The sequence below is a fragment of the Hypanus sabinus genome, chromosome 23 (genome assembly GCF_030144855.1).
Source record: "Hypanus sabinus isolate sHypSab1 chromosome 23, sHypSab1.hap1, whole genome shotgun sequence".
NCBI classification, from domain to species: domain Eukaryota; kingdom Metazoa; phylum Chordata; class Chondrichthyes; order Myliobatiformes; family Dasyatidae; genus Hypanus; species Hypanus sabinus.
Window position 1 is genome coordinate 49,996,667 of NC_082728.1, and position 22,580 is coordinate 50,019,246.

The 22,580-nt window shown below is 38.4% G+C and overlaps 1 protein-coding gene across 3 annotated transcripts in view; it reads left to right on the forward strand.

Annotated features, from left to right (window-relative positions):
- The window catches only part of LOC132380184 (GRIP and coiled-coil domain-containing protein 2-like), a 422,104-nt gene that overhangs the window by 169,068 nt on the left and 230,456 nt on the right, over positions 1–22,580 (forward strand). For all 3 annotated transcript variants that reach the window (XM_059948866.1, XM_059948868.1, XM_059948867.1), the window contains exon 5: positions 9,890–9,974. In XM_059948866.1, coding sequence (XP_059804849.1) covers positions 9,890–9,974 — 85 coding nt within the window. The remainder of the gene's footprint in view (positions 1–9,889; positions 9,975–22,580) is intronic.

The following is a 22,580-nucleotide window of genomic DNA, read 5'->3' on the forward strand; positions in this document are numbered from 1 at the left end:
AAATATTAATGGAGTAGATACAGTTTATCTAGATCTTTCCAAAAGGCATTTAATTAATTACTCATAATAAACTGATAAATAAGGTCAAAGGATGCATGGGAAAGTTGCTGATTGCTAACAGATTACTAAACAAAGTGGCGAGAAGGTGCAACACACTTTTATTAAGGAAGAAAGAAGGCAGTGTCCTTCTACAGTGTTGTACACTGCTGGTGAAAATTTATATTAATGATTTAGACTTTGAATTTTTAAAAATTTGCAAATGATCCCATTTGGAGGTGTTGGAGCTAGTTTGGGAGCGGTTAATATTGGAGCATTGCAACAGATTAAAGGAGGACAATAATGCATTTGCAGATTAGTCTAATACAGATAAATGCATGGAAAAAGAGGGAGGTCACACTATTTGGAATGAGAGGAGAAATAAAAGATTTTGGATTGTAAGTCCATAGATATCTAAAAAAAATTTCTAAACCTTGTGCTAGAGTTTAACCGGGGTTGTATTTATTTCTAGAGGAATATAACTGATAAGGAGGTTGTGTTGAATCCGGTTCAGATTTTAATTTGACCATACTTAAAATAGTGTGACTATCAGTTATCTAAAGTAGATATACAGAGATATTCAATAAATTTGAGAATAAATTGTAGTCTCTGCAATTTATTCTTGTTGTGATAAAGTTAAACATGTTGCATATTATGTCTGTGAGCAAATTAAAACCCAGAGTTTTCTATTCAGCCCTTGGACTTCATTACCTACCTCATAAGTGCCACAGAATTTAGAAAATGTGTGCATCTAATGTAAAAGCAGAAGCCATAAGTGTTTTAGTAACTTGTGCAGGTTATGGCAAGTAGGATAATTGTTTAAAAGGGTGAAGAAGCTCATCTGAGGAAAAAAAAGCTTAAAGATGGCATCAGGAAATGCAAGGTACTTGTACATGTATAAGAAAAGGATGAACACACAGGCTCACTTTTCATGTTTCAAGATTATTTGATGTCACTTCCTGTACACTAGTGTAAAGGAAAATGAAATAATTGTTACTCCAGATCCAATCCAGCACCAAAGAAACCCCACAAAAGATAAAGAACACAATTACAAAATAACGCAATAAATATAAATACATTGATAGCTCTCTCTCTCACGCACATGCGCACACACACCTATAGATCATATATCAGTAAAATGATACTATGCTGTAGTTTGATCTCAGGAAATAATAAAGGTGACTGATGAGAAATAATGAAGTGATGGAATTCATCGTTAGAGATGTTTTTCAGCCCTGCTGCTTGGAGAAAGTAACTGGTTTTGACTGTAGTGGTTGTAGTGTGGATGCTACCTAACTTATTCCCCAGTTGAGAGTGGGGCAAACAGTCCATGAGCAGGATGGGTGGGATCCTTAATGATGTTACTGGCTCTTTTTGGCAGTTTTCTATATAGCAACACACAAAAAGTGCTGGAGGAACTCAGCAGGTCAGGCAGCATCTATGGAAATGAACGTGCAGTTGACAGTTTGGGCTGAGACCCTTATTCAGGACTTGAAAGGAAGACGCCAGAATAAAAAGCTGGGTGATGGGGGCGGGAGAGAGTAGCTAGATGGTGACAGGTGAAGCCAGATGGGTAGGAAAGGTAAAGGGCTTGAGAGGAGGGAATGTAATAGGAGAGGAGAGTGGACTATAGGAGGAGGGGCACTGGGGGAGGTGATATACAGGTGAGAGGAGGTAAGAGGCCAGAATGGGGAATAGAAGAAGAGAGGTGGAGTGATTTTTTTTTAACTAGAAGGAGAAGTCGATATTCATGCCATCAGGTTAGAGGTTACCGAAATGGGATATGAAGTTGCTCCTCCATCGTGAGAGAGGCCTCAATGTGGCACAAGAGGGGGCCATGGACTGACCTGTCGGAATAGGTATTAGAATTAAAATATTTGATCACTGGGAAGTTCTGCATTTTCTGGATGGTGCAGAAGTCCTCAACGAAGCAGTCCTTTGGTTTACAAGTCTCATCAATGTAGAGGAGGCTGCATTGGGAGTATTGGACACAATACACAGTCTCAGCGGATCTGCAGGTGAAGTTTTGCCTCATCTGAAAGGACTGTTTGGGGACTGAATGGAGGTGAAAGAGGAGGTGAATGAGTAAGTGGTACACTTTGGCAACTTTCAGGAATAAGTGCTGGGAGGGATGAATGGTCAAGCGATTCATGGAGGGAGCAATCCCTGCAGAAAGTGGAAGGAGTGTGGGAGGTAAAGATGTGTTTGGTGGTAGGTTCCCTTTGGAATTGGTGGAAGTTGTGGCAAAATATGTGTTGGTTCTGGAGGCTCATGGGTGGTAGCTAAGAACAAGAGGATCTCTATCTCTGTTAACGTGGGAGTAAGATGGAGTGAGTGCAATGTTCTAGTAATGAAGGAGATGTGGGTGAGGACAACATCAGTGGTAAAAGAATTGAAACCCCGTTCTTTGAAGAAGCAGGACATCTCTGGTGTCCTGGTAAGGAAAGCCTGAGAACAGATGCAGCGGAGATGAAGGAACTAAGAGAAGGGAATAGCAGTGTTACAGGAGGCAGGGTGAGAAGAGGTATTGTCTAGATTGCCATGGGAACAGTAGGCTTATAAAAAAACATTGGTTGACAGTTTGTCTCTATAGATGGAGGCAAAACTATATACAGTTAATTGGAGCACATTGGGATTACTATATTTTGGCGCAATTAAGTGGCTGCCCAATTAGCCGGAGTTTCATGGAAATAGTTAAAAAGGTATAAAAATAGACAACTGCCAGTTATCCTATTTATATTGAGATCACTTGAGAATCAACCACTGCTGACTTGTTACAGTAATTTTGCCAAATTGGATTTTCCTTATCCCTATAGAGAACTTAATTTAGTCCTTTGTATGATCACACGCAGACTCTTTAACCTTGATTCACAGATTGTTAAAGGGAAGCTCATATTGTAGGTATGATGTATTTGCTTAGTATTCTCATCAAGATTTTGAGATTTTCAACCAATGGGCCTTTCTAACACAAACGAGAAAATCTGCAGATGCTGGAAATCTGAGCAACACACACAAAATGCTGGAGGAACTCAACAGGCCAGGCAGCATCTATGGAAAATAGTGCAGTTGATGTTTTGGGCTGAAACACTTCAGCAGGACTGGAGGAAAAATAATCTGAGGAGTAGGTTTGAAAGGTCAAGGAGGGGAGAGAGAAATGGCAGGCGATAGGTGGAACTTAGGGAGGGATGAAGCAAACAACTAGGAAGTTGATTGGTTGAAGAGACAGAAGGCCATGGAAGAAAGTAAAAAAGCGTGGCAAGGGAGGAAAGGAGCATCAGAGGGTGGGCAAGTAGATAACATGAGAGAGGGACAAGGGGATAGAGTGAAGTGGGAGCGGGGGAGGGGGAGTTGACGGGGAGAAGGCATTTCTGGAAGTTTGAGAAATTAAGTGTGTCCTTAACCCAACAGTGTAGGAGGCCATGGATGGGCATATTGGAATGGGAAGTGAAATTTAAATGGGTAGCCACTGGGAGATGTCGCTGTTCTTTCTGTCTTTTTGTTCCACAAAATTCTGGAGAAACTTAGCCAGTCAGGCAACATCCATGAAAGTTAACAAACATTTGACATTTCCATAGCTGCTGTCTGCCCTGCTGAATTCCTCCAGCATTTTGTGTGTGTTGCTTTTGATTTTCAGCATCTGAAATTTTTCTCATGTTTATTATTTGATTTCGATCTTAATTTGTTTTCCAGAAGTTATTCATATAATTCATTTGCCTGTGTAGTAACATGAATTGACCTAAAACGGGTTGCATTGTTAAAACATCCATAGACCTTCAAGTTGCACTTCTATTGTTTTTTCCATTTTTTCTGAATGATTAAATAAAAACCAATCATGAAAGAGTTTCCATGCTGCAGAGACTTTCATCCTTTCACACAAATATTTTGCCAGTCATGATCTCCAGAAGCTAAGAAGATGCATTTTTTTATATCAGTCATTTTCCCACCCAGCAAGTGGATAAAGGCTTCAGGTGTCCCATCACATATGTTATTTGCTCGATAGATAAAGAAGTCCAAGGGCTGAATAGAATTTTTCCTATCTGCGTTTTGATTTACTGACTTAATGATGTGCAACTTTAACAATATAAATGTTCAAGGATAAATGTGTTAGGGTGCAAATTACTCTGAGATTTTTTTCAACAGTTTAAAACAATTAATGTGCAATATATAGAAATAAATTCCAACAATTGAAGATTTTCCTTTCCTAACATGAAAATGTAGCACTGAACTAGTTGCACATTCTCTAAAATTCTAATTACTAACCCTCAGAAGTGTTTGACCAGTTTCAAATTTTGGAAACAGTCTATACTGTTGCCAACTTGCAGGAAAAATTTCAAGGCAGTGGTGCTTCTTCTGTCTAGCTAACTTTAACTTGAAAAAAGAAATAGTGGTAGCACTATTTTTCAATTACTGGATTAGTAATCTTGAGGCTGGCCTGACCTAAGCTTAATTCCCACTATGGCAGCTTTTCTGAATTTAACTTCAGTAAATAATGTGTCTTTGAAGTCTAAAGCAAAATAAAGGAAATAGAAATGGGCCCTCAAAGCATCCAACATTGAGTACTAAAATAAATAGAAATTTCTGCACTCAGAGGATGATAAATCTTGGAATTCTGTGGAGGGTCAGTCATTGATTACCTTTAAGCAGAAACAAGATAATTAAGAAATCAAGAGAAAGTTCAAGAAGATTGTATTTACAGTCAAAGATCAACCATGATTTTACTGAATGGTGGATCAGGATAACTTCCCTATTTCTTATGTTTACCAGATTGTTACCATTGAAGCTATGTTGCACGACTAAATTGCAGCACAAAATGCCTTTGGCATGGCAATCATTATAAGTGGTAGTAGGATTTAACCTAAATTTGATGTTTTTGTTGGTATGGGTGATGATGACTTAAGTTTATTCACTTGTGAGCTGAGAATGAACCCCCAAAGAAAATGCATAAATTGCAGATTGTTTTAGAACACAGATGTAAATATGTAAATTTGCATCAGTTTAACTTTGTTGAAATACATTGCAGGGAAGTTTGGAAGGTGCCATAGTAGAAGACCTAGAATAGAAGTAGCACCTAGAATACAGAACAGAAATTGTGTTGTTACCAAAGTAGGCTCCTTATAGGTAATGGTGCATTAGCGCAACACTGACTCATTTACCACCCCACAAGTCCTCTAATACTTCAGCTGATAGGGCAGTACTGAAATAATTTTCTTCTTAGTCTTTTGCTTTAGATTGAGAAGATTTGCTTCTACTTTCTGAGTTGGGTGTTGAGGTCACAATGGGATCTGCATACTCCAGTGGTAATGAGACTCCAGATTATCAGTGACATCTCAAATGTTCTTTGTATTAGTATTATTAGTATTAGGTGAAGAATTCCACAGTTTAGTGAAGATTGTACTTTTATTTCTTCCAAGAAGCTTTTAAAAAATAAACCTGAAGCTGTCCCTCTACTTGGTAATCTATTAACATGGTGGCACTTAGAGTAGTGTACTTGTATGGGAGTATGGGGACAAATGTTTGTCATGGTGCTTGTTGGGGTAATTAAAGCTGTGATATTAGATTGAATGAGAATGCTACTGTTAGTTTATTCATCTTGCCAGTGGAATTGGACGATTTTTCTGGAGCAGTTGTGATATTTCTCCAGGGCTATGAGGTGCTTTCCACGTACTAGAGTGTGTGCTTTACTGCCTAGTAGATTACAAGCTTTGTGTTTGGCTTATTTGAACACTGAGGCCTCAGATATCCAAAGGCTATTCTGGTCTAAGGAGGAGGAGACCCAGGGAGAAGTGATAGGCAGGTGAGAAGAGATAAAGTACCAGAGCGTAGAATAGAAGAAGAGGGGAGAAGAAGGGACATTTTTGTTATCGGAATGAGAAATTGATACTTGTACCATCAGGTTGGAGGCTACCCAGACGGAAATAAAACTCGAATGGGATCCCCCTACCAAGCATATCTTTCCCTCCCGCCCCTTTCTGCTTTGCGCAGGGATTGCTCCCTACGCAACTCCCTTGTCCTTTCATCGCCCCCATCACTTCCCACCGATCTCCCTCCTGGCACTTATCCTTGTAAGCGGAACAAGTGCTACACCTGCCCTTACACTTTCTGCCTCACCACCATTCAGGGCCCCAGACTGTCCTTCCAGGTGAGGCGACACTTCACCTGTGAGTCAGTTGGTGTGGTATACTGCGTCCGGTGCTCCCGGTGTGACCTTTTATGTATTGGTGAGACCAGACGTAGACTGGGAGACCGTTTTGCTGAACACCTGTGCTCTGTCCACCAGAGAAAACAGGACCTCCCAGTGGCCACACATTTTAATTCCACGTCCCATTCCCATTCTGATATGTCTATCCATGGCCTCCTCTACTGTCAAGATAAATCCACACTCAGGTTGGAGGAACAACAACTTATATACCATCTGGGTAGCCTCCAACCTGATGGCATGAACGTTGATTTTTGTTAATGCCTCTCCTCCCCTTCTTACCCCATCCCTGATGTATTTAGTTTTCCCCCTCCTCTTTTTTTTTTCATTCTCTCTCTCTCTGCCCATCACTGTGCTTGTTCTCCATCTCCCTCTGGTGCTCCCCTCCCCCTTTCTTTCTCCCTAGGCCTCCTGTTCCATGATCCTTTCCCTTCTCTAGCTCTGTATCCCTTTTGCCAATCACCTTTCCAGCTCTCAGCTTCACCGCACCCCCTCTTGTCTTCTCCTATCATTTTGCCTTTCCCCCTCCCCCTCCTACTTTCAAATCTCTTACTATCTTTCCTTCAAGTTAGTCCTGACGAAGGGTCTTGACCTGAAATGTCGACATTGCTTCTTCCTATGGATACTGCCTGGCCTGCTGTGTTCCACCAGCATTTTGTGTGTGTTGCTTGAATTTCCAGCATCTGCAGATTTCCTCGTGTGCGGGAAATAAAACTGTTGTTACTTTCCCCTGGGTCCCCTCTGTCTTCCCTTTTTACTATGGTCCACTGTCCTCTCCTGTTATTTTCCTCCTTCTCCAGCCCTTTATCTTACCCACCCACCTGTCTTCACCTATCAATTTCTAGCTAGCTGCCTCTTCCTCCCCCCACCATTTTATTCAGGCATCTTCCCCCTTCATTTTCAGTATTGAAGAATGGTCTTGATCCAAAACATTGACTGTTCATTCATTTCAGTTGACGCTGCCCAACTTGCTGAGTTCCTCCAGTATTTTGTGTGTGTTTCTAGTTACTAGTTCACATTGATGTTAGGTCTGTGTGGACAGATAAGAGCTGCAAAGTGTGTGCCCAGAATTTTGTGCTTCGATGTCTGAATCCACAACCTCAGATTCTTAGGCAATAATCCAATCACCTGAGGCAGAGTTGAATTGAAATTGTTTTATTTTAAGGAATGTCACTTATTAAATGAAGCACAATCATTCTCTGACATATAGGTTCTCCAGCTGAATATTGGACATAAGTTTTCTGTTTTTCTGAGGAAGTCTCCACTGTGTACAAGACATTCAAATTTCACATCAAAACCTTTATTTTCAAATAGAGCGGCCTTCACCCTTTAATTGCACAATTATCATATGAGTGTCCTACACTAGTCATTCTTATGGTGCCTTGCCTAGCATCAATGATAGAGAAAATGTAATAATTTGTTAAGGAAGCTGCAAACACAAAATCTTGTTAAAACACATCTGTTAAGATTTTTTTGAGGTCCTAAACAGAATAGATAAAGGATGAGTTGGTTGGGTGTATTTAGACATTCAGGTGGTTCTTGGTGATGCACAAGATGTGTTAAACAAAATTATATTCTTGCATATAAGGTTGGGTTAGCATGTTTGAAAGAAAAGGTAACTTTCAGGGGATTAGGAGGATAATACAAATGGGGTCAGATTGATTCTGCCCATTTGTTCAGAGTCTATGTTAGTGATTTGAGTAAGAGGACAAAGTATTCTGATTTCTGCTAAGAAACTGGGTTGCTGTTTGAGTTCCGAGAAGGATGCAGAGAGGCATCAGGGAAAATGTGTGTTGTCTCAGTGAAAAGGATGGGTCTTTGACTGATGGGATAAAATGTGAAAAAGTGGAAGACTATTTGGGGTGAAATTAAAATATTTTTAATTAATTGTTGGTGTTCAGAATGTTACGCTGAGTTATAGTGCCCTGATGAGACCACAACTTTGATGCTACTAAAGGTAAGGTATACCTGCACTAGAGGAAGTGCAGTGAAGATTCACAAGTTTAACTCACTAAGTGGAGGGGTTTGTCATACGAGGACAGAATAAACAAACTTTGCATTTTCGAGTTTAGAAGAATGAGCTGTGATCTCATGGAAATGTATAACATTCTTGAAAGAGTTTGAGGGGATAGTTCTGAGGGTCAAGCTCTCCCTGGCTGATATGTTTCTTGACTGGAATCATGATCTCAAAGTAATAGGCCATCCGTTCAGTGCTGAGAAAAAATTTCCTCACTTAAAGATTCTCACTTGAGTACTGTAGTGTTTCAATTGCAGAGTAGATGGTTGAATATTAAGGTATTCAGAGGGGATAGAGTTAGTGCTACTGAAATTTAAAAAAAAAGTTGGAAACGGCAACGGAAATGTGAGAGTCAAAAAGTCTGCTCCTGTTTATTATGTTTGCAGGAGAAGGAATTCTGTTGTGGCACAGAAACAGTTACTTGTTTCTAAAGTTGCAATCAGAAAATGGAAAAATTCTCTGGTTATTATTATTGTTTATGAATCTAAAGCATTGACCAATGCCGAAAACAAAAAAAAAATCAGACTTTGCTTTCATAGAAATGACAGTGCTATTCATAATTCATTGTATTTAAAATAAAAAAGTAGAATTATTGTTTGGTTAAAATTTGAATGGAAATGAGATGATTAATAAGTTCCAGTATTTGTTTTCATAATGTGATAAACTATATGAGCATCTATTTCTGGTTGTTCAAAATAAACATGTCTCCAGCAAAATGAATTCAGATTGTTTTCAAGCTTAACAATGTATATAGGGAATAGGAATAGGAGCAAGATTAGTGCCTTGCAAATGTCAATATTTCTGTCAACTTGCTGCAAGTGCAGTCTTTGTATGGGTTGGACACCCAAGGCCTGATTCATAGTGTGGACTTTTAGGTTGAATTGGAGGATGAATAATTTAGACAAATACACTGCAAGTGTAATTTAATCCTCATTTTAAAGTCATGAATTCTGTCTTATTTGTACACTTCAAGTTCAGATGTCTACATTAAAAATTAAAGGCATCTAATTTTTGACACAGATAAATTGTAATCATTCCCTTCTCCTTAATGAAGATTGTTAAATTTCAGAATGACAAATTTTCATGTGTTTATAGTGGAACCACTTTATTCAACATCACGTGCCCCATCATTGAACAGTTCTCATAATCTGTGGGCTCACTTTGATGACTCTTCATCTCATTTACTCAATATATATTGCTTATTATTACTATTATTCCTTTCATTTTCATTTTTGTATTTGCACAGCTTGTCTTTTGCACATTGGCTGTTTGTCCATTTGGTCTTTCTTTGATCCTGTTGGGCTTCTTGGTTTTATTGAGTATGCTTGCAAGAAAACAAATTTCAGGGTAGCATATGGTGACATATTTATTTCAATAAATTTACTTTGAACTTTGATATACGAAGTAATACAATATTTAAAGGAAGTTCAAACAAGCATCAGCTAATGCTGTGTACAATAATTTATTTACAAATGGGGATGATTTTGTTTACTCTTAATCTGCTATTTTTGTTTTCAGAATTCATGATTAACAATTTTAAAATGTTCCCTTGTTCTAAGATTGATATTGTTTTTGATATTTTTAAAACTTCAGTTATAAACTACAGAATCTTTTATTAAAATATTTTATCGCTTTTATAGATGGTTGGATCAATTGATGGTGTATCCTAGAACCAATAAGCAAAATCAGAAGAAGAAACGAAAGGTTGAGCCCACAACTGTACAGGTACAATCTGCAATGAAACCTTGACACTATTTATTAATGTCTAATATTAAAGTAGTGGCTACTTAGCCATAGAAAAACTATTGAGTTAGATGTAAAACAAAATAAGGCATTTATATGTGTTTAAAATCCTGATTCAAATTAAGGCACGGCTTTGTACTGGCTCACAATTTTCAGTAAGAATAGTAGAGATGAAGATTAGCTCCTTTTGTCACATGTGCATTGAAACATATAGTGAAATGCTTCATTTGTGTCAGAGCAAATCAAATCAATGAGGACTGAGCTGAGTGCAACCCACAAGTGTCACCACATTTCCAGTGCCAACACAGCATACCCACAACTTAATAACCCTAACCTCTACTATATATTTTTGGAATGTGGGAAGAAACTAGAGCACCCAGAAGAAACACACACGGTCATGGAAAGAACGTACAAACTCCTTCCAGACAGCAGTAGAATTTGAATCTCCAGATTGGTGATCACTGGACTGTAAAGTAATTACACTATAGAAATATAGAAAACCTACCGCACAATCCAGGCCCTTCACCCCACAAAGCTGTGCCAAACATGTCCTTACCTTAGAACTACTTAGGTTTACGCATAGCCCTCTATTTTTCTAAGTTCCATGTCCAGGAGTCTCTTAAAAGATCCTATTGTTTCCGCCTCCACCACTGCCACTGACAGCCCATTTCACACACTCACCACTCTCTGCATTTTTCTTCAAAAAAATGTACCTCTGACATCTCCTCTGTACCTACTTCACAGCACCTGTGCCCTCTTGTGCTAGCCACTTCAGCCCTGGGGAGAGACCTCTGACTATCCACATGATCAATTCCTCTCATTATCTTGCACACCTCTATCAGGTCACTTATCATTCTCCATCATTCCATGGAGAAAAGGCTGAGTTTACTCAACCTGTTCTCATAAGGCACGGTCCCCAATCCAGGCAACATCCTTGTAAATCTCCTCTGCACTGTTTCAATGGTTTCCACGTCCTTCCTGTAGCGAGGCAACCAGAATTGAGCACAGTACTCCAAGTGGGGTCTGACCAGGATCCTATATAGCTGCAACATTACCTCTCGGCTCTTAAACTCAGTCCCACAGTTGAAGGACAATGCACTGTATGCCTCCTTAACTACAGAGTCAAACTGTGTAGCAGCTTTAAGTGTCCTATGACTCGGACCCCAAGATCCCTCTGATCCTTCACACTGCCATGAGTCTTGCCATTAATGCTATATTCTGGCATCATATTTGACCTACCAAAATGAACCACTTCACACTTATCTGGGTAGAACTCCATCTGCCACTTCTCAGCCCAGTTTTGCATCCTATCGATGTCCCGCTGTAACTCTGATAGCCCTCCACACTATCCACAACACCCCCAAACTTTGTGTCGTCAGCAGATTTACTAACCCATCCCTCCACTTCCCCATCCAGGTCACTTATAAAAATCATGAAGAATAGGGGTCCCAGAACAGATCCCTGAGGCACACCTCTGGTCACTGACCTCCATGCAGAATATGTTCCATCTACACCCACTCTGCCTTCTGTGGACAAGCCAGTTCTGGATCCACAAAGCAGTGTCCCCTTGGATTCCCATGTCTCCTTACTTTCTCAATAAGCCTTGCATGGGGTACCTTATCAAATGCCTTGCTGAAATCCATATACACTACATCTACTGCTCTATCTTCATCAATGTGTTTTGTCACATCCTCAAAAAATTCAGTCAGGCTCGTAAGGCACGACCTGCCTTTGACAAGCCATGATGACTATTCCTAATCATATTATGCCTCTCCAAATGTTCATGAATCCTGCCTTTCAGGATCTTCTCCATTGTGCTCTCGAAACTCCCTTCCCCCTGACTGGGGTGTTGTAGAATAATAGGAGTCTTCAACTCCCTGATTTTAAGTTGTAAGTCAGAGTATGATCTTTGTTAGTTGAATACCACATTTAGGCACTGGAATACAGATATTGCTCACTCAGTTTCTGTGCTGCTCTAAAATCTACCATACTAGTAGTACCTTAACAAGAAGTTTGGCAATGTATATATGGAGACAGCATTGATTATTAAAGACCTGCAATTGCAGCATGTAAACTTGTGTCTTCACAATTCAGTTTTTTGTACTCTTTGTAAGAATTTCATAATTTTATTTACTGCTGAACCTATAATCAAAATTTCTTACAGATTTTATTTTGGCTTTTTTTCCTATTTGAATCTCAATACTTCCTTTAAAATCTTTAGTTTCTATATATAACATTGTATTGAATTAAGTCTAATTTATTAGTTTAATTTCGTCTCTGTTGACATTCGTAGTCATAATCTTAGCCTTCAGGTTAAGGTGTAAACCCATTTTGAGGCTATGTTCCTTTTTTTTTTCAATCTTTTTATTAATATCAACATCGTAAGATTGATACATAATTATTGAGATTACAAAATTACAAAATTAAAATGAATATAAAAGGATACATAAACAATAAGTACAATATAGTTGAGTCTTCCCAACTCATACATGATACGAATATAATATGAGCAAGACCAAAAAAAACAAGCTAGGTATATCAATATGAAAAAAAATAGAAAAAGAAGAAAAAAATTACCCCAGAAAACAAGAACTAATCTAACAAACTAACCACTAACTAAAAAAAAAGAAAAAGAAAAAAAAAATGGGCTGTTTATAGTATCTAAGAAAAGACAAAGACTCATCAGTGTCATCAACTCCGATCCTCTCTACACACATATAATCAGAAACAGAAAAAAATAGGACTGGAACAGGGTCAAATTACATCATGTGAAAATATTGAATAAATCGCCTCCAAGTCTTTTCAAATTTAATAGTTTGGTCATATATGACACTTCTAATTTTTTCCAAATTTAAACATAACATAGTTTGAGAAAACCAATGAAATGTGGTAGGGGGATTAATCTCTTTCCAATTCAACAAAATAGATCTTTTAGCCATTAATGTTAGAAATGCAATCATTTGACAAGCAGAAGGAGATAAATGAATTGAGTCCATCATTGGTAGACCAAAGATTGCAGTAATAGGATGAGGTTGTAAATCAATACTCAAATACCATAGAAATAATATCAAAAATGTCTTTCCAATATTTTTTCAAAAACCGACATGACCAAAACATATGAATTAGAGAGGCTATCTCAGAATGACATCTGTCACATATAGGATTTATATGGGAATTAAAAACGAGCTAATTTATCCTTGGACATATGAGCCCTGTACACAACTTTAAACTGTATCAATGAATGTTTAGAACCTATAGAGGATGAATTAACTAGTTGAAGAATTTTATTCCATTTCTCAATAGGAATAGTAAAGTTAAGTTCCCTTTCCCAATCATTCTTATAAAAAGCCTGAATGTATTTTCATAATTATATTGTAAACATTCGATATTACACCTTTCTGAAAAGGATTTATTTCTGGCATTTTCTTCAAAATACCCATTGAATCTAGATTTGGAAAGGTAGGAAGTACAGTGTTTAAAAAGTTCCTAATCTGTAAATATCTAAAAAAAAATGAGATCTGGGCATATTATATTTAATAGATAATTGTTCAAAAGACATGAAACAGTTATCCAAAAATAAATCAGAAAATCGTAGTATACCTTTAGTCTTCCAAGCTAAATAGGCTTGGTCCATAATAGAGGGATGAAAAAAGAAATTGGATAAATAGGAATTGCTAAAATAAATTGATTCAACCCAAAAGATTTCCAAAATGGAGACCATATACGTAGTGTGTGTTTAACTATCAGATTGTCAATTTGTTTATGCAATTTAGAAAGAGCAAAGGGTAGAGAAGTCCCTAAAATAGAACCCAGTGGAAATCCTTGTACAGATTTAGTTTCCAAATTTACCCAATGAGGGCTAGGAGATAAATCCAAATCCTTTAACCAACATTTCAAATATTGGATATTAAGAGGCTATGTTCCTTGATGTTGTGTAGCAGTTGCTTTAGGTTTTAATTGCTTTCAGTCAGTATTGTCATGTCATCAGCATAACGAAGGTAATTAATTGATGATTCTGCCACCAATTCGCACCCCTCAGTTCTCCTCATATACTCCTGCTTCTCTGAAGTAGTACTCTATAATTCTGCATTTTGACTTGTTGGGACATGTGTGGTAGGAAAGGTCTGATAATTCGTGATATCACTGACTGAAATGGGTGTTATATCTTTTGAACAGCATTCAATTTTACTGTGAACAATGTTACAACTGAGAAAAGAATGTTGCTGTTCTATTTGTACTGTGCTCTGCAAATAGTTTTGCAATTTCAGTCCTGTAATTTTAGGAAAAATTAAAAAGGGAAATCTTGAGATTCCAATAAAATCAAACTAAATCATGTATTAAATATATGTGATAAGGTGCCAGAGGTTTTTAATCTATTTGTATTAACACTATTTGTGACTGGTGAGTAAAGAAAGAAGCAAAAATATGCATGTGAGAATAGTAGATAAAAGTAGAAATAAAAAAAACAAATTGAATTTGGCACAGGATACATTAGAGGAAATTTTAAAAATTGGGAATGAAATTAATAGTTTGGCTATGCAAGAAATCAAGAAAAATTTAATGTTTCTGAAACAGAGACATTATGAAAGTGGATCCAAGTCTATGAAAATACTGGCGTAGAAACTGAAAAAAGAAAGATAGCAGAAAATACAATTCATAGAATTAGGGATCCAAGAACAAAAATGATTAAAAAAAAATAAGCTAAGTGAAATTCAAGAAGCTTTTAAAGTGTTTTACAAAACTCTATATTACAAAGTTCCAGGGGGAAGCATAATCCAAATTGACACCTTCCTGAATTCTCTAGAGTTACCCACTTTAAGCGAAGAACAAAACAGAACAATGGCTGCTGACATAACTGAAGTTGAATTAAAAGCTTCAATTAGTAGGCTTAAATTAAGCAAGTCACTGGGATCAGATGGGTATATGGCAGAGTGGTACAAAGAATTTAAAAATGAGTTAATTCCTGTTTTACTCCCCATACTGAACTGGGCTCAAAAAAAGGCACATATGCCCCCAGTTGGAAGGAAGCGATAATCTCAGCTATACCAAAAGAAGGCAAGGATAAAATGGAATGTGGGTCATTTAGACCACTATCCATTCTTAATGTAGATAATAGATTATTTACCTCCATCATGGCCAAACGATTAGAGTTTCTACCCATACTGACACGTAATGATCAGACAGGTTTTATATGTCAACGCCAAACATAAGACAATATACGAAGGACACTTCACATTATGGATCATATACAAAAAAAAATAAAATTGAAGCAGTAGTGATAAGTATGGATGCTGAAAAGGCATTTGATTCGGTTAATTGGAATTTTCTTTACAGATTTTTATGTAGATTTGGTTTCCAAAGACACAATTATTAAAACTATGCAGACACTATATGACAACCCTACGGCTAGGATTAAAATCAACCTCCGTTTTTTCAGCCTGTTCTCATGTGGCTCAGTCTCTGCTATAACTACAAAGTGTTTCATTTGACAAATTCCGTTTCTTATGAAGAAGACTGCTGAGCAAGCGTTATTTTTATGATTGGTATTAACTTTCAATCATAGGCTTCATATCGCCGGGCCATTAATAATTAAAATAATAGATCTATCTAAAATGATCTCGCGGGCCGGATATAGTTGTACGCTGGGCCGGATATGGCCCGCGGGCCTTGAGTTTGACACCTATGATCTAGGGCAACCAACATACTCTTTACCTAAATTGATGCAATCCTTTGAACAATACGGTCAATTATCAGGATACAAGATCAACATAGATAAAACCCAATTACTTTCATATAAGTATAGCCCACCAAGAGAAATTGGAAGTAGATATCCCTGGGCATGGCACAAAGAGTCTTTCAAATATTTAGGCATCATTATGCCAAAAGATTTGGCAAAATTATCAGAATGTCATTATTAGCCTTTATATAAAAAATTAAGGAAGATATGGCAAGATGGGACCTGATTCCTTTTTTCAGTCTCAGTTCAAGGATCGAGTCTGTTAAAATGAATATACTGCCCAGACTGTTATATCTCTTTCAGACCCTACCAATAGAGATGAATCAAAATCAATTCAACGAATGGAACAAGATGTTATCAAGGTATATTTGGCAAGGTAAAAGGCCTAGAGTTCGTCTCAAAACTTTGCAATTAGCAAAGGAAAAGGGGGAATGGGGCCTACCTTCTCTTAGAGATTATTATTTTGCAGTACAGTTGAGAGCTGTGATTTGTTGGTGCAACCCATCATATGATGCTCAATGGAAAAACATTGAGGAGCGGGTACTTCCCATCCCCATACAAGCAATTTTGGCTGATAACAACCTGCAAAAGTACATAACTACTATTGATAACCCATGGGTAAAATTGACTCTTAAAATATGGAAAACTACTATAAAGGAATATAATCTAGAGGGAGATATTGCAATTCTTCAATGGTGTGCATATGACTCGGATTTTACACCAAATAAATTGGATGCTAGATTTAAGGACTGGACAGCTAAAGGAATAACAGTTTTTGCAACATAATGAAAGAAGGAACACTGTTCAGTTTTGAATGCTTAAAGAGAAACACTTATTGGAAAAATAAGATTTTTATCGGTATTTACAGATGTGACAATATGTTAATAAGAGACTTAAAAATGTAACCAAGGCTTGATAGAGCTATTTAGAAAAGCCCATAATTCAGATAATGGTAGTAGAATAATTTCAAGCATGTATAAGGGTTTGTCAAATCTTAAAACACATTCAACTTCATACATTAAAACAAAATGGGAGAAGGAAGGAGGGATAATTATATCTGAGGAAGAATAGACAATAATATGGAGGTATCAGTAGAAGTGTACCAGTTCACAGAAATGGATGGAGCTCAGATGGAAAACCTTGATAAGATTTTTTTACACCCTCTCAGAAATCCCATTATGATTGTAACCTCCCTGTTTGCTGGAGAAATTGTGGAAATCAAAATGCAAATCAATATCATATTTTTTGGGACTGCCCTGTTATCAAAGACTATTGGAGGGGGATACACAATGCCCTACAAGACATCTTTAAATGTGCAATACCCTTAGAGAGTAAGACCATATATTCTGGATATATATCTCAAGAATGGTTGAAAAAAGATAAATATTTAATGAATATACTGTTGGTGGCTGGTAAAAAGATTCTTACTAGGAAATGGTTATCACAGGAGAGCCCAACTTTAAATACATGGATGGAAATTACAATAGACATTTACAAAATGGAGAAGATAATAGCATCTGTTAACCATAAGCTGGAACAATTTGATTCAAACTGGAAAAAATGGTCTAACTACATAACGTCTCATAGGCCTGATTTTATTCTCACAAATCAATGGATATGTTGTAAAAAAAAGATCACTCCCTACTTGTACATAGTTTTTTCCTTTTGCTTATTTTTTTCTTTCCACTCTTCTATAAGTGTATACCTCAGATAAACACTATGTGGAGATTTGTGACCTATATGATTATATGATACATATGTACAATGTCTGAAATACATCTTACGGACATGTTTGATGATGAACTTCAATAAAAAAAATTATAAAAAAAAGTAGAAATAATATCATTGTCATTGTGGAAATTGGTTGTTACTGTTTGAAAATTACAGCAGTAACCATGCAGATTTCATTTGTATGTCCATAGGTCAGTGAAGACAAAGTATGTGGAATTTCCTCTTTCTTAGAGCCCAGCTATGCCCTGTCCTGTCACTGGTTATATAGCAGCATTAACTAAGGCAAACCAAATGAGCATTATGGAAGAGAAATTAATATTTTAAGTTTAAAGGTATATTTTAAATCAGTACTAATGACCCAGAAGCTTATGTTAGCTTATTGTGCTTGAAACAAGACAAATGAAATAATACCTTGACATGAATATAAATTATGATTACAATCTTTTGTGGAATTGAAGGACATGTATTTCGAACAGAGATGCGGAGAAATTACTTTAGTCAGAGAGTGGTAAATCTGTGGAATTTGTTGCTATGAGCAGCTGTGGAGGCCAAGTCATTGGGTACATTTAAGGCAGAGATAGATAGGTTCTTGATTAGCCAGGGCCTCAAAGCGTATGGGGAGAAGGCAAGGGAGTGGGGATGACTGGAAGAATTGGATCAGCCTATGATTGAATGTTGGAGCAGACTTGATGGGCCAAATGGCCTACTTCTGCACCTATATCTTATGGTTTTACGGTCTTAATATCTAGTGATATTCTAGATAATTCAATTTTCTTCTGTGCATGATTCTAGAAATTTTGTATCATCCTCACACCAATTTTACAGATACGTTATTGTATATGGTGATATGGTGATTGAGTAAAACAAGCTTCATTTTTAATTTGTGGTGTATTTTTGAGCTAATTTGTAATTTGAGTCACTTATTAAGAAATAGTCGTCTTAGCCTCGTAATGGTCCATAAATGATCGTTTTCAATCTATCTCACTATTAGCTGCTATATTTACGTTATGGATTTAAAATGCTTTCTTCCTTTATTAACAGGACTGGATAAAAAAACAGAAACTGCAAGCTAGTCATTTTTTAGTCAAAGGTCACCAAATTCAATTTACCTTGCCATTTCTTAGAAGACTCATATCAATAACAGCCCACTGTGGTGGATAATGAGTATTAATTCCATGCTTTCCATTCACAAAGTTTATCTTTAAAAATGAAACTTGTCCGAAGCAAGCTTCAGTATAACAGCGTTCCATCTGTCCATTGCTCGTGTTCAGCACACCATTGACTTCCATGTTTGCACACTCACATAGAAGTCAAATGCCAACACAGTGGCATTTCCAGATCATACAGAGCTGAGAATCTGCATGCATTTTGCATCTACCCCCCACAACCACCCCCAATCCTGTTTTATTTCATCTGTATGCATCCTATTATTTCAGTCAATCATTGTCTTCCATTTAAAAAGTATGCTTTTTGTTCAATTTGCATAGCTTTTATTTTGATTGAATATTTCTTTTACTTTAAATTTTTTTAAACTTGTGGTATCACTAAGTCAGCTGATCAAAACCTTAATATTTGCACGCCATGAGTCTTCATTGATAAGCCATTTCTTGAAAATATGGAATTTTCAATAGCCTTGGTGGTGATTTTTTTTCTTGGAGTGCTAGTGGAGGTGCTTTCATCAAAGGAAGTGTGTTGATCCTTTCATTTGTCCTGTGTTGATGCAAGAAAGCTTTTAGGGTATTATCCTCAACTGTAGCATGCCTGACCTCTGTCCTGCCATTGTAAGCATGGTATTTAAAGTAATAATTTATTTCCTTCTGGTTAAGTTTACCATTCTCCCTCTCCGCTATCATATTAACAGAATATTGGATATTTGTCAGTGGTAAAGTCTTAGAATTTTGGAGAAATGGCTAAACAGTTGTTGGAGATGGTAGTTATGTGATTATTGGATTGGATAATATTACCTGCGGTGGTCTTGCTGCATGTAATCACTGGCTGTATCATCTGAGTTTTGAATGGTATTCAACATGATGTAGTCATCAACTTCCGAACTTTTTTATTAATATCATTGATGGAATATCTAAAGATGGATGGGCTGAGGACTGTGTGCTGAAGACTGCTGCAGTATTCATGAGCTAAAATAATTGGCCTCCAAACATTTTTGTTTGGGTACGCTTTCAGATAGAAGAATTTCCCCTCCCATTTTATTTAACTTCATTGCTGGGGCACCTGAATGCTATTTGCTGGCAACAGTATTTTGATGCAAGTGGTAGCACAAGTTGAGTACCCCTCATCCAAAATTCCAAACTCCGAAGACCTCAGAAATCTTTTGAAAGCTGACATGATGTCACAAATGGAAAGTTCCATCTGGGGCTAGGAAGCTGCGCAACACAGTTATGAGAAGTGATCTCACCTACTGAATGAATGGAAGTTAATGAAAAATAGAAAAACACTGTATAAAGTGAAAAATTAAGATCTTGATCATGTATTGAAAGAATGGATTCATCAGTGCCAGAGTGAACATACCACTTAACGGTATATTGATCATGAAACATGCAAAGATCTAACATGATGAACTGAAATTTGAAGGTACAGTATAAATACAGTACACTAACCTTTTAATCACAACTTGGCATTGTAGGCAGAGACGAAAAGCCTTTCTATTTTTTTGTCGTTGGTTAACAGCTGATGCTGTTGTAATAATTTTACTATTAAGTATGTATGTGTTATGGAAAAACTATGGGTAAATAGCGCTGCTGCCTTCTGGGCAGCCTTGGGAGAGGCGAAGGCTACAGGAATAAACCCAGACAGAAAATCCGAGTGGAGCCCCTAAGGTGGCTGGATGCCACTGAACATCCTTCTAGCAGCTCCTGTGCCCAAACTGGTGTCAAATGTATTGCTTCGCTTTCCTTTGGACTGCAGTGGTGAGGCAGAGAGGGGGATCTTAAGAACTGGGCATCCCAGGATCTCTACCTTCCACTCAGGCTTGTGCCCTGGAGAGGTCACTCCAGTGCTGCATTACTCCTTCGAGATACATGGGGGTGGGGGGGCCAAAGAAGGCTTACTGGTAGCACATAAATTCAGAGTTGGAAGTTATGGCAATCCTGAGCTATGTCATTATATATTCCAAAATCCAAAAACACCTGAAATCCAAAATGCTTCTATCTCGAAGCATAAGGGATATTCAGCCTGTAGCCCCCTTCACATTATGTCTGGAATTCAGCATCTTTGTTTCACAATTGGACCAAAAATATAATGAGATATAGAGCCATGTAGTCTTTGAATGCAAACTGATCTGGTTATTAGTGACAAAACAAACCTGAATCAGGAGCAAGTTACAGCTTGTGATTCAGCAGGGAGCTCAGAGAATTCGACCGTGTAGGTAGGATTTAAGCCTACCTGGTCAATACCTGTGGAGGAGGGGGAACTGCGTAGGCGCGAGTGACGTCAGCGTCGAGCGCGCACTTTAAAAGGCAGGACTTCTTTTCAGAGCGGGCAGCGGAGTCCGTGGAAGCAGAGTCCTGGGCTTTGGAAGCAGAGTCTTGGGCTTTGGCTAAGTGGGCTTCGACGTAAGGGGACTTCGGTAAGCTTGTGTGATTGCTCGCTGAGGGGAAGAAGGTAAGGTCGCTAGGTGCTTTTTAGACTTATTCTATTAATCCAGTTCAGGTATGAGGGAGACAGTCAGAGCAGTGGTGTGCTCCATATGCAGTATGTGGGAGGTCAGGGTCAACACAGTTGTCCCTGATGACCACACCTGCAAAAGGTGCGTCCAGCTGCAGCTCCTATCAGACCGAGTTAGGGAGTTGGAGCAGGAGCTGGATGAACTACGGATCATTCGGGAGGTGGAGGCAGAGATAGATAGGAGTTATCAGGAGGTAGTCACACCAAAAAACCAAGAAGTAGGCAGATGGGTGACGGTCCAGAGAGGCAGGGGGAGCAGGCAGAGAGAGCAGAGCACCCCTGCGGCCATTCCCGTTAACAATGAGTATACCGTACTGGGTACTGTTGATGGGGATGACCTACCAGGAATGAGTTGTAGTGGTCCTGCCTCTGGCACAGAGGTTGAACCCTCAACTAGAAAGGGGAGGAGGGAAGAGAAGAGAGCGATAGTTTTAGGGGACTCAATAGTTAGGGGGGCAGATAGGAGATTTTGTGGGGCAGATCGGGAGTAGGCTATTCTTGAGAGTGAGGGCATGAACCCAGATGTAGTGGTCCATGTAGGGACCAATGATGTAGGTAAGGTGAGTGAGGGGGTCCTGCTTAGAGAGTTCAGGGAGTTAGGAGTGAAGCTGAAAGGCAGGACCTCCAGGGTGACAATCTCGGGATTGCTACCTGTGCCACGTGCGAGTGAGGCGAAGAATAGAATGATTATGCACATTAATACGAGGCTGAGAGCATGGTGCAGGAAGGAAGGGTTCAGGTTTTTGGATAATTGGTCTTTGTTCCAGGGACATTGGGATCTGTTTCGAAGGGATGGTCTACATCTGAACCGGAGGGGTACTAACATTCTTGCAGGAGTATTTGCCAGTGCTGCTCGGGGGGGGGTTTAAACTAGATGTGCAGGGGGCAGGGATCCAGATCCAGAGGGTTGGTCAGAAGGTGCATGGGGTTAAATGTGTACAAGGTTTGGGTGATCTTGAGAAGGTCATCAAAATTCAGGGTGCAATTTGCCCGATGGAAGTTCAAGGAGCTGGGTTAGGTACAGTAGACAGTGTTTTAAGCAAAGAGAGGAGGAATGGGCTAAGAATTCTATACTTGAATGCGCGTAGTGTCAGAAATAAGACAGATGAGCTTGAAGCTCAGATGAAAATGGGGAACTACGATATTGTTGGGATAACGGAGACATGGCTGCAAGGGGATCAGGCCTGGGAATTGAGTGTACCAGGGTATACGTGCTATCGTAGAGACAGAAATATGGGAAGAGGGGGTGGGGTGGCCCTGTTGGTGAGGAATGAGATTCAGTCCTTAGCAAGAGGTGACTTGGGAACAGGGGAAGTAGAGTCTGTGTGGATTGAGCTGAGGAACAGTAAGGGTAAAAAGACCCTAATGGGTGTTGTGTACAGGCCCCCAAACAGTAGCGTGGATATTGGGTACAAGTTGATTAGGGAGTTAACATTGGC